The sequence below is a fragment of the Populus alba genome, chromosome 8 (genome assembly GCF_005239225.2).
Source record: "Populus alba chromosome 8, ASM523922v2, whole genome shotgun sequence".
Lineage (NCBI taxonomy): Eukaryota > Viridiplantae > Streptophyta > Magnoliopsida > Malpighiales > Salicaceae > Populus > Populus alba.
This window is the reverse complement of record NC_133291.1, coordinates 1,869,007-1,881,065: the sequence shown is the minus strand read 5'-3', so window position 1 is coordinate 1,881,065 and position 12,059 is coordinate 1,869,007. Positions and strand designations below refer to the sequence as shown.

Below are 12,059 nucleotides of genomic sequence, written 5' to 3'. Positions count from 1 at the left end.
TCATATTATTTCGATGCTAATATTAAAAATAAATTTTAAAAAATAAAAATAAAATTATGATATGTTTCTAAAAAAAAAAAACACTTTGAAAAAATTTAATTCCTAAATAACAAATATACTCTAAATGGTTGAGCACATATGACGTGTGTATACAGCACATACATGAATATTTTAACTTTCATAGACCGAAATGTCACATTTCATCATGATATTTCAAACATGATATAAACAAAGGTTGTTTATTTGAAAAATGTTTTTTTTTTTTTTTTTTGAAGGAATTGCTTCCTCTTTCGCATCTCTCTCTCTCTATCTTAACTGTCATAGACTGGAATATAACATAAATAAAATATCATGATTGAAATGTAAACTCTTAAAACTATAAGGATCAAAGTGTAAAACAAAAATTATTTGCACTTGGATGAAATACCTTCGATGTTACAATCATCTGATATTGCGGTAGGAACCTTGAATCTAATATTAGGATGATTTTACTTATTCCTAAAGTAATTTGCTTTCCCTTATCAACATGATTTGAATTGAAGAGCGAATTCACCTATCAATCACACTAGAAATACTAATGCTCAAATCTAGATTTGTTTATTAAAATATACTTACATTTCCATTTTAAGCTCCCTAAAAATAATAAAATATTCCTTTTTTAATCATCTAAGAGATTTTTTTAAGTGAACTCTACCTACATAAACTAGTTAATTACCAACAGTCACGGCTTCTCGAACCCCTACACGTCACTCGCGACTCTCTCTGCTACAATCGTAACAAACCTAACGTCCTCGTCGAGTCCACACCTCTTACCACCCAACCAATGTCCATCATCCACGTATGCAGTTCCACCTAAGCATTTCCAAGCCCCATCTAACGGATAGCGTGGGAAAATAAAAAACAAATCCCACTCTCCGACTCCTCTGGAATAAGATTCTCAGCACTAACTGTATAGTTTCTAAGAAAATCTCGACGTGCCGATCATGTCATTTTATAACCATCGAGAACCCTGCTTTGAAAACAATATTTTTTCTAATTTCTCTATTTATTTTATGTTTCAGCTTCACAATAAATCTTTGCTGGAATGATAGAGTAACTATTGAAAAACCTACACTATAAGAGCTGAAAATGAATATTAGTACATTAAAATAATAAAAAAACACATACATTTTTTTTTCAAAGCACAGTGCCAAACATAACCTTGTTAAATTTGCATTTGTTTGTTCTCCCTTTTGGAGGTAACAGAGAGAGAGAGAGAGTTAAAAGAGGGTGTGCTGGGAGAGGGAGAAGAGAGAGAAAAGTGGTGAGAATGGGGATATTGCAAGAGGATGTTGTAGTGATAAGTAAAGGAGAGAAGCCTGGAGAATCAACTGTGATTACTGTGAATTGTCCTGATAAAGCTGGACTTGGCTGTGATTTGTGCAGGGTTATCTTGCTTTTTGGATTAAGCATTTGTAAAGGAGGTAAGCCTTTTTTTTTTTTTTTTTTTACCTAGTGATGTTTTTGGATTTGTTAATTTTGAGTTACTCTAGTTGGGCCTCTGTGATTTGTAGCAGAAGGATTACCGAGTGTCTGCTTTTTTTTCCTTTGTGGGATTTCTTTTACTGTTGGGATCTAAGATCATCGTGGTTGCTTTGGTTTTGTAAATTTGCTTTTATCTGAATGATTAATTTGGGTTTTGATCCATTATTTGAAGGAGAAGAGAATAAAAGGGAAATGGTATTTTTTTTGTTTGCACCTTTCCGTTATCTCTGCGTCGAAGGAGGTTGTTGGGATTTACAGTTGAGAAATTAGATAGTTAAATCTTACAATTTTTTTCGTGCTGAAACATAGTGTGTACATTTTATTTTTTATCATGATTTAGGTTGTACGTGTTTTTTTGGATAACCAAGACAATCATGATAAATTGTGCATGCATCTAACTATTTTTTCCCTGCTATTTTTCCAATTTCATATCATTGTTTGAGTTAGGTTTTTTTATGAAACATTGTTTGATAAATAGTTCATGGAATATGAGACTGCTCCTCGAGTTTTATTATGGTACACTTAGTTTCTCTGAAACTATAGTTGATTAGTTTTGAATTGATTTTGCATGGTGAAGATGGACAAACGGATGGGAAATGGTGCTATATAGTCTTTTGGGTGGTGGGGAAGCCAAGCACAAGGTGGAATTTATTGAAGCAGAGGCTATTAGAGGTGTGTCCATCATATTTTTCAACTTCTGAGATTGACTTCTACAAGCCTGAGAACCAACAGCCAAGGCCGCCAGATGTGTTTCTGTTGAAGTTCTGGTGCTCTTATGACTATGAAGGCCTCTTACACGGTAATCCAACATTTCATTTCTGGGGACATCATGCCAGCTTTTAAAATTGGTTCTGTCCATATGGGCTTGCTTCCTGTTGGAATGTTTTGGAAACTTGGGAGATGGAAGTCTTGTGATACGGGGTATATTAGTTCTCAAAATGAGTGCCTGCTTACCATAAATGATCATTCTTGTCCAATATATATGTTTTAATATAGGATCACAGCATGTAGAACATTATCTTTTAAATATTCTTTGCTAATTAGTCTTCTATCTTTTTAGATGTAACTGAGGTTCTATGTGAGCTGGAGCTGACAATAGAAAGAGTGAAGGTGTCCACTGCTCCGGATGGGAGAGTGATGGACCTCTTTTACATCACTGATACTAGGTTGGTCATTCTTGGAAACGTCAATCAACTATGCTTATGTCTTTCTGTTTCTCTTCTTCCATTTCTGCTTTTAATAGTTTATTATTTTTAATTATATGCTCCTATGGTTGCTTTACCAAAGGAAAAACAAGGCTAATTGCAATATGAAAAGTTGAAAACCACATTGTGAGATTTCACATTTATTTCATCCTTCCATCCCAGCAACCAGTCATGCCCTGGCTTCTCTGGTTTCAATCAGTAGCAAATGGCATATGTTTTGCATTTGAATCGCAAGTTTGAAGACATATAAGAGATGACCAATGACCAATGGCATCTATTGGATATGCCAGTGATGGGTTAAGCATCTACAAAGACAGAATTGTTGTCATTTTGTGACAATAACCTCAAATTTGTCAATTTTGATAAATATACAAGTTTTACTTTTATCTGGCGAGTTTTTAGAATAACTTATGGTGGTTAAGTAATCCAATTGAATGCTACATGCTTGTGCCTGGTACGTGGCTTGACCTGCATTTTTCTTTGAACTTTAAAATATCCGTGCCTGTTTTAAATTGCCATGATACTAGCATCCATGTCCAATCATTTCAGAGTTAAATGTTTTAGTTCAATATGCTGGATAAATCCATTTGTTGAGTTATCTTGCTCTTCCACTTGTAGTATCTTGATCAAGTCATGTTTAACTAATCCTTTATGCTAGCTATTGTCTAGAAAAAAGAGCCTTGTTCCTCATATTATCATCATTTTCATTTTTTTTCATATAACTGTTATAGCTTCTGAAAGTCCAGAAAATGTCTTGGCTGCAAAAATGTTACTCACTCTGGATGTGTACTTATAAAGAGTGGATTTGTCTATATGTGTGTGTTTGGAGAAAGAGAGAGAGAGTCTGAAGGTTGTCTTTCTTTTCTTTTGCTAATCAATGGAATTTGATCATTTGTTATTAGGGAGCTTCTTCGCACAAAAATGAGACAGGAGGAAACAATTCATTATCTGAAGAATGTGTTAGGGAAGGCCTTGATTAATTGCGAGATTGAATTAGCTGGGCCAGAATTTACTGCCTGTTCTCAAGGTTCACCATTTCTTCCTTCTGCAATCACAGAAGACATGTTTAGTTTAGAGCTTCCCAATGATCACCGAAGTGGCTTTCTTGCCCACAATCCTGTCTCTGTTACAGTGGACAATGCCTTCAGTCCCTCACACACACTTGTTAAAATTCTCTGCAAGGATCACAAGGGTCTCATTTATGACATAACAAGAACCCTAAAGGATTATAATATCCAGGTAAGTAATTCAAACCATGAACCATCTATACCTAGGTAGTCTTGGTATCTTTGACCTTTCTAGGGGAATAACCTGTAGGCTGAGTTGCGGAAATGTTGATGAAGGAAACCCATAATATGTTGCAAAAACTGCCCTGTATTCTAAAGGACACATGATTGTAGCCTTTATTTAAACGAGAAAATCATCATGGTTTTGTTCACGGGACCTGTTGTGGAACTTTTAGAAAAAGGTTCTGGGTTTCATTGAGTAATGGAAGTTCCCTAATGGCTTCTCTTTCTAGGTGATTCTCCCATTGGTTACCAATAATATTTCTTGTGAAACATGGATTTATCTCAGATTTCCTATGGACGCTTCTTTGCCAGTAGAAAAGGAAACTGTGAAGTGGACTTGTTCTTAATGCAAGCAGATGGCAAGAAGATAGTTGATCCCAACAAACAAAATGCATTGTGTTCTCGTTTGAGAATGGAGCTTCTGCGTCCTCTTCGACTGGCTGTGGTTAGTCGGGGCCCTGATACTGAGCTGCTTGTTGCAAACCCTGTTGAGTTGTCTGGCAGGGGGCGGCCACTTGTCTTCCACGATATTACTCTGGCTCTCAAGAATCTAAACACCCCCATCTTCTCGGTACCATTCTTTTTCCTCTCTTTGGGTGCGTACATCACACATGATTGCTATCCAAGATTATCTCACACTTTATGGTATCTTTTATTTTCTGATCAGGTTGAGATAGGGAGGCACGTGATTCATGATCGGGAATGGGAAGTGTACAGAATCCTACTTGAAGGTGATGGGTTACCTGTGTCGAGGAACAAGATTGAGGAGGGTGTTAGAAAAGTATTGATGGGTTGGGAATAAATTGAGATACTAACTTCACTTAGGGGCCATCACCATCTATCTTATCCTTTTGAGTCTCTAGTACAGCCAGGCGCTAACCGCAATCTAAATACAGATCAAGAAGGTCTTTCATCTCCCCCGTGTCGAAATGCAATAAACATAATGCAGGTGCTTTATTTTTTCTTTCAAAAAGGTTATTATCTTTTTTATGACGTCTTGTTTTGGGTTTTGTTTTCATAAAAGCCATTGCTACCACCACACTAGGATGTTGTATAAGCTACGATTACCAGTTCACCACAACCATTACTATCTCAGGTTTTTTGAACCTTTACTCATCAAGGTAGGTGTAAATATTTATTACAAGACGCTTGATGGCATGGGTTTCACGACATTGCCATTTTCTCAGGACAGTTATCAATGGGTGATGTTAGGAATCTTGTTGATGATCCTAACGTTGGTTGTTGACGAGAATGTCTCCCTGCATAATGAGGCCAGCAAGGGCATGCTGCTTGCATCTCACGAAATACAATTGTCATTATGCTAATCTTTAGTTTGTGTTTGGTGGGCGGCAAGGAAAAACAAAGGGTTTATAAATGCATCTCAATTTACTTCAATTTCTACAATTAATGATGGGAGTAGCATGTTGTTCTCTTTTCTTGCACATGTTTTGTCATGGTAGAGGCCTCCCATGCCGCTGAATTCCTCACCGTCCGAAGTACTTCTGTGTTGAAATTTCATCTCCATCAAACGTCTCCGCAGCCTTCTGGTTTTTTGGTTCAATCGCTTGTTGACTATTGTAGCCAGTGTTTTGAATATTTAATCCTGATTCCTGGAGTTTTTCATGTCTCCTGTCTCAAATCTGACCTCAATATCTTTGAATTCGGCCTTTAGGTAACTGTTCCTTCTTTATACTTCTTTTGGGTCAACCGGTTCAATCAAATTTGTTTCGGTTCCATCTTAGGTTGACCCGGTTTGCAAAGTTTATTTTAATGTTCTCTTTCTTCTCGTGATGTCAAACTTCGCTACTTTCACCGCGAAAGTATTATGACATCAGCCAACAAGTCCATTCCCCGATCTCTTAACGATGTTTTCCAATTTTTATTTTAGAGAGTTATTTACTTATTTTATGTATTTTTAAATTGATTTAATATGTTAATATTAAAATAAATTTTAAAAATTAATAAAAAATATTATTTTAAAATAATTATAAATAAAAAAATAATTTCTATAATAATATACTTTAAAACAAAAGGTATCATAATATGCTTTAAAACAAAAGGTGTTTGATAAGGTTTGAGAAAAAAACTTTTTTAAGAGGAAAAAATCAAAGGTGATGAAATGAGAATTTATTTATTTATTAAATCTCATATAAAGTAAAAGCATCTTGACAACACGTGTCGCCCATCACTTTTTCTTTCAACTACAGGTCTCCGCTCATAACCACGGTAGCTGAAAATAACATGTATTTTTAAAAAAATTAATTTTTTTAAATTTTTTTGATTTTAAATTAATATATTTTTCGTGTTTTTAGATTATTTTGATATGTTAATATTAAAAATATTTTTTAAAAAATAAATAATTTTATTTTAATATATTTTTGAATAAAATACATTTAAAAAGTAACAATTATGATATTTCCAATCACATAAAAAACTATAATTAAAAATTATAATTATACTAAACGTATCTTTCATTTGGTGATTAACGATTCAGAAATATAACTACAAGAATTTGATTGTTACAGATTCAAATTCCCAGTACAACGTCAGAAAAAGGAAAACATTCTCATATTTATTTTATAATCTGACGAAGACAGGATAAGTTTAAATAAAATCTGATTTATTTTTATTAAAATGTAGAACCATTTATAATTCTTTTGTCTGCCAAGATGGGCCATGTTCAAAGGCCCTACTCAATTAAATAAAGCCCCAACATATTTATGATCCACGGCCCATCTCAAGCAAGATACAAATACAGTCCCTCGACGACAACAAAAACAAAATCAGATATTTCTAGGGTTTCTACACCAACAGGGACACTAAAAAAAGGTAACAAATTTCTTCTCTAGTTTTCTTGTTTTAATGCCGTTTCAATCTCTGTTTAAAACAGCATCGTGTTCATGCAGAAAACTGCGTTTTTATTTGACATAGAGAGAAAGAAATGTCTGGAAAGGAAGAGAATCGAATATTTGTTGGAGGGTTGTCATGGGACATCACTGAACGACAGCTCGAAAATGCGTTTGATCGATTTGGAAAAATCGTCGAGTGTCAGGTACTGTTTTGCCCCCCTTAATTTTCTTTTTGGTTGCTGAGAAAATAAGATAAAAGAGGAAAGTTCGTGAATTTTTGGGATTTTATAATTAATTAAATATATATAAAAACTTATGAACAGGTAAAAAATGATTAATAATAATAATAAATTTTTTATTGTTGAATTACTTATTCAAGTTTTTGTTTCTGGTTTCGCTAAATTTAAGGATGATAATTGTAGTTTTCTGAATTATTTATATATTTCCATCGTATTAATTATTATTATTTTTGTTTTGTTTCCTGGGTTATGATCTTTGAGATGCTGTGTTTTTAGAGATATTTTCCCACCAGAGTGGTTGCTGAAGCACGGTAACATTTGTTTGATTGATTAGATTAGTTTGGTCGGATCCTTATTTTAATTTTGCAAGCAAGGGCTCAGCAGTGGTCTCGGGATGTGTGGATTGTTGAAGTTAAAATACAGGTTTTTTTTAAAATTCCTATCGGGGAAAGGAGTTGTTTTTTGAGGAATGATATGACAGTTGGAAAAGTTGGAATGGACATGATTGTTTGGTCGAGCGATTCAATGGCTTTGACAGTTGCTGTTGCCTGGATTCGTGGATGATTTACTGGGGAGTCTAACTGAAATTTCATGAACACAAAGAGCTTAATTTTATTGAGGATCACATGCATTCTCTATCAGCTGGTTTTTCCTTGTTAGTTGAACCAGAACATTACGAAGGTTATGTGGGAAGAAGCTGGAAGCCCGTCTCTGTGGTTCTTTCTTGGATGTTTATTGGTGTGGATTTTATGTCATTATGCTTTCCTTCTCCGAGAATCTTGATGGTTACCTAGTGCCATGAATGTCGTTCTGCAGTATAGCATATGAGGAGTTTTCTTAGGACTTCTGTGTCATCGTGTTTCTTTGCCACACTTGACTTTCCCTACACTGATAATCAGAAGTGCTGCATCCCTTATGCTTGACCTCTTTGTTATAGACAGCATGCACGAACTTCAATTTTGGCATGTACTTTGGGTGATATTGTATCTGTGGTTTCCCAGGAATAGAAAGTTAGTTCTGGCTTATCATGCTCGATGTTGCAACTCGTTTGAAGCAGTTAAAGCTGTCTCTTTCTGCTTGAAAGTGAATCCTTTAGAATGCTAGTCCTGTTTGAATTAAGGTTCCTGCCTTTCATCCTCGCATTTAGTCCTCATCTTTGAACTGTAACCAGCTTCTTGCTTATTTCCTATAACAATATTTCTGTTGGTGGACTCAATGTTCCAGATAAGTTTTCAGAGCATGGACATGGCTCATAAACATTGATTAAATCGCATACTGCACCCTGCACTCCAGCATATGTAGGTCACCCTGTTCACTGCCTTGTTTGTCGGCGGATCCTTTGCAATTACTTTTGTCTGTTGGGAGCCTCAGGAGCCGTAAGTTCTATTTATTGTTTTGATGTACCGGAACTTGCAGAGGACAGATTCAGTGTCGTCTCAGCAATACAGAATTGGGTGCCTCGTAGCTTTTCAGTGGCTGTTTTGTTAATTTAAAAACTGCCTTTACCAGTTAGAGGCAAGGCTATCTGTTCTTGGAAACTGAAAATGCTGATATGTGGATCCTGTCAGACCTGCACATTGAACATATGCAGTTGTCAGCTGCTGGAATTGTTTTCTTTTTCTCTCTCTCTCTCTTTTCATAACCACGATTCTTCATCCGCTTTGTAACTGGACATCGGCTACCAGCTATCACAAGCACTGAAAGTTTTCAGCATTAACGCAATTGACAATAGTGTTAGTTTTCTGGTTCATAAAGCCTTGTCTGAGTGGATTTGGGCAATTCATGACGCATATCTGACTATGTGAATCAAGTTCTTTTTGTCCATTTATTGTGTGGGCAGATGCATTGACAAATTCATTGTTTCTTGATTGCTTAGTTGAGTGGGTTCTTTTGTCAGTTTGCCAACTGAATGATGAGCTACCAGAGAAGGATCCTGATTGATGGAAATTGTCATGTCCGTTCTGTATTGATGAGGATTGATTATTTTGAGATGTCTGGTTGTGGATAACTTGGTTTTATGATAGCCATGGAGATTGATTACTTTTTGGGGATTAGGCTGGAACATGATCATGTTCAATAGAATACTAGCATAGATGACCATCTTAAGTGGGATTTTTTATGAAGATTGATGCATTCAGGTTTATGGAGGGCATGTGATGGTTATTATGGAACCCCTATCTTTGATTGTGGCAAATAGTGATCAGAGCTCAACTTACTAGATATCAGTTACAGTTTAGAAGATTCCTCTATTTTCTTTAAGAACTCTTTGCAAAATCAAACATATTGGGATCCCTTAGTATTCCATATTACAAAGTGAAAGTAAGTTATTTACTTGTTACTTCTGATCATCTTCTTCTGGATTATTTTTTCATGCAAGTCAATCTTGTGCAGCTTATTTTTTTTGACCCCCCCCCCCACCTTCCTTTTCCATTGAGAGAGATGATATCATGTTTGAAAGCACATTCTAAAACCAATTATTCAGTCAGTGTACTTTGAATATTGTGCTTTGTGATGGTAATGCAGGTTTGTTTACTGATGAGTGTGTCGAAGTTATCTTTTTGTGTTTTGTGGTTATAAGCTGGGGTGATGTTTCTCAAAGTTGGAGTGATGTTTCTCACCCATTATTGTTACTCCCTCTGTCCTGTTATATTGGTCCAAATTTACCTTCTTTTGTTGTCTCAAAATACATGTCCATAGCTGATAGTCAAAGCATAATTGTTGTGTGACCTATCTTTTTGCCTGTTTGTAAGATAAACTGCATATTTTAGATACTATCTGCTGTAAAATATTAACGGTAAAGTCAAGATTTAAGAATCAAAATGAGTTCATATGAAGCACATTTAGTGCTCTTCCTTTGTCATTGTGCCTAAAGGATAATGAAGATAAAGCAACTAATATATTGTGTTGGAAATGGTATAGACAAATCTAAAAGCTCTCTCAAGTCTGAGAACTGTTTTAAGAGGTAGATGTCAGGGTGTAGTTTAGGAGATCCTAAATAGCAAGTGATGTCATATAGTATCTCCTCTTATTAGAACCCAATCATAGTTGCGGGTTTTTTCCAGCTTGTTATACCTGAACTAATTGAACTTTCATCATCTCCTGCTTCAAGTATGCTCAGATTCATGTTTTCTTGATTTTGATATGATAGGTGAATTCACTGTTTAGCAGCATATACATGTGCTAGCCATTCATTTTCAATGTGCACTGGGTAAAAAGTGTAGCCGTGTCATCCTCTTTCGTAGTATAATGATAGCACTTCAGCTACTGCCTGGTTTTCTTACACTCGTACAATTGCTTGCCATCACACTTTCCTGTCTGGTGTTTCTGCAGGTGATGTTGGAAAGAGATACAGGCCGTCCACGTGGATTTGGATTTATTACATTTGCAGATCGTCGAGCCATGGATGATGCTATCAGGGAGATGCATGGACGGGACTTTGGTGACCGTGTCATCTCGGTGAACAAGGCCCAACCTAAAATGGGAGGGGATGATTCAGATCATGGCTACAGAGGAGGCTACTCAACTGGCAGCAGAGGAGGTTATGGGGGAGGAGACAGGCCTGCTGGACAAGATGAGTGCTTCAAGTGTGGCCGTTCAGGGCATTGGGCTAGAGATTGCCCTTCAGCTGGTGGCCGAGGTGGCGGTGGAGGTTTATTATCTTCACGTTCTAGGTTTGGAGGAGCTGGAGATCGTGGGGATCGTTTTGGTGGAGATCGTGATCGATACATGGATGATCGCTATGATGGAGGACGCTATGGTGAGAGGGATCGTTTTGAAAGTAGAGACAAGTATGGGGGGCGTGATCGCTATGCTAGTGACAGGTACCTTGATTCTTGAAGATTAAAAAATGGTTGAATGACATTTGCATGCTTCATGGCTTAATCCTTACCACCGCAGGAGTAGCCTGCCTTTATCTTTCTTCCGCCAAGTGTTTCTTCTGTTTGTTTTTAAATATGCACCATATTTGATTGTGAGGTAGAACTTTCGCAGTATTTTAGGGGCATCATTTACTGACAAAACCCTGGGCGAATTCGTTAATCCAGTTTTCCATCTGTGGCATGATGACCTGTTTGTGCTTTAATTTTCATGAATAGTGTGGTTGTTAATCTGCAAACCATGCAGGTACCCACCACCCAATGGAGATCGATTTGCTGGAGATAGGTACAGTGGGTCAGATCGCTATGCACAGAATGGCTATGGAAAAGACAGGGGCTATGATAGGGATGGTGGTCCACGAGGGGGCAATGATAGGTATGGAAGTGGAGGGCCATCACGCAATGATAGGAGCTACAAGAACAGGCCAGGACCTTATGACCGCCCTAGCAGAGGAGGACGCCCATCTTCCTTTGACCGCTACTAATTGTTAGCTTGTGATCAGTGTCATCAAACTTGTCTTCTTTTATTTATCCAGTTTGAACAGTCTGTAATGTCTTTAATTTTCTATCCGGCAAGTGTCATGTAGGACGATGTAATTGATAAGAAATGGCAGTATCGATGCTGATCTGATTTTTTTTTTTGTTTTGTTCCCGTTTTTAACATCTATGCAACCAAATGTGCGCGCCCATGCACGCTATTTTTGTCAAACAACTGTCTCTGCTAAAAAAATAAAAATTATTAGGTGAATCTTTGGGTGTTTTTTTATTATTCTAAACTTTGTAGGCTTAAAATTACGTAGATCCCCAGATATATTTTTTAATTTAATTTGAGAAAATTGGATGGTAGGATTCAAATTAGAATTAGGGCTTTTTATGATTTTTATGAACAATGAAATACCTCGTCACATTTTAAATAGGTTTATAACAAATACAAGTCTTTGTTAATGTTGTTGGCGCGTGATTCATGCAACAAGACTGAGGGTTCGAGCGTTGGGAAGCGTTTCTTTTCTAAATTGTGATAGACAACTTGTCTGTTAATTTTTATTTTTATTTTTTAAATAAAAGTAGGATAACATAA

At 36.3% G+C, this 12,059-nt stretch overlaps 2 protein-coding genes across 3 annotated transcripts; both read left to right on the top strand.

Moving 5' to 3' along the window:
- Nucleotides 1–925: 925 nt before the first annotated feature.
- LOC118060269 (ACT domain-containing protein ACR10) lies at nucleotides 926–5,426 on the top strand. Its single transcript, XM_035073456.2, has 6 exons — nucleotides 926–1,463; nucleotides 2,102–2,323; nucleotides 2,585–2,690; nucleotides 3,632–3,968; nucleotides 4,305–4,589; nucleotides 4,686–5,426. The coding sequence occupies exons 1-6, from the start codon at nucleotides 1,310–1,312 to the stop codon at nucleotides 4,818–4,820; spliced, it is 1,239 nt and encodes a 412-aa protein (XP_034929347.1). The 5' UTR covers nucleotides 926–1,309; the 3' UTR covers nucleotides 4,821–5,426.
- Nucleotides 5,427–6,719: 1,293 nt separating this feature from the next.
- LOC118060270 (glycine-rich RNA-binding protein RZ1C) lies at nucleotides 6,720–11,622 on the top strand. Of its 2 annotated transcripts, none has more exons than XM_073410925.1 (4): nucleotides 6,720–6,847; nucleotides 6,925–7,070; nucleotides 10,437–10,931; nucleotides 11,233–11,622. In XM_073410925.1, exons 2-4 carry the CDS (start codon nucleotides 6,960–6,962, stop codon nucleotides 11,464–11,466), a joined length of 840 nt encoding a protein of 279 aa, XP_073267026.1. In that variant the 5' UTR covers nucleotides 6,720–6,847; nucleotides 6,925–6,959; the 3' UTR covers nucleotides 11,467–11,622. The 2 variants fall into 2 exon arrangements, with proteins under 2 accessions (XP_073267026.1, XP_073267027.1); XM_073410926.1 differs by having other exon boundaries at nucleotides 6,769–6,847; nucleotides 6,950–7,070.
- Nucleotides 11,623–12,059: the final 437 nt, after the last annotated feature.

Coding starts and splice junctions, on each gene's coding strand:
- LOC118060269 (XM_035073456.2), top strand. CDS start 1,310: ATGGGGATATTGCAAGAGGATGTTGTAGTGATAAGTAAAGGAGAGAAG. Junction 2,324..2,584: donor CTATGAAGGCCTCTTACACG/GTAATCCAACAT, acceptor CTATCTTTTTAG/ATGTAACTGAGGTTCTATGT. Junction 3,969..4,304: donor TAAAGGATTATAATATCCAG/GTAAGTAATTCA, acceptor GATTTATCTCAG/ATTTCCTATGGACGCTTCTT.
- LOC118060270 (XM_073410925.1), top strand. CDS start 6,960: ATGTCTGGAAAGGAAGAGAATCGAATATTTGTTGGAGGGTTGTCATGG. Junction 7,071..10,436: donor GAAAAATCGTCGAGTGTCAG/GTACTGTTTTGC, acceptor GTGTTTCTGCAG/GTGATGTTGGAAAGAGATAC. Junction 10,932..11,232: donor GCTATGCTAGTGACAGGTAC/CTTGATTCTTGA, acceptor CCATGCAGGTAC/CCACCACCCAATGGAGATCG.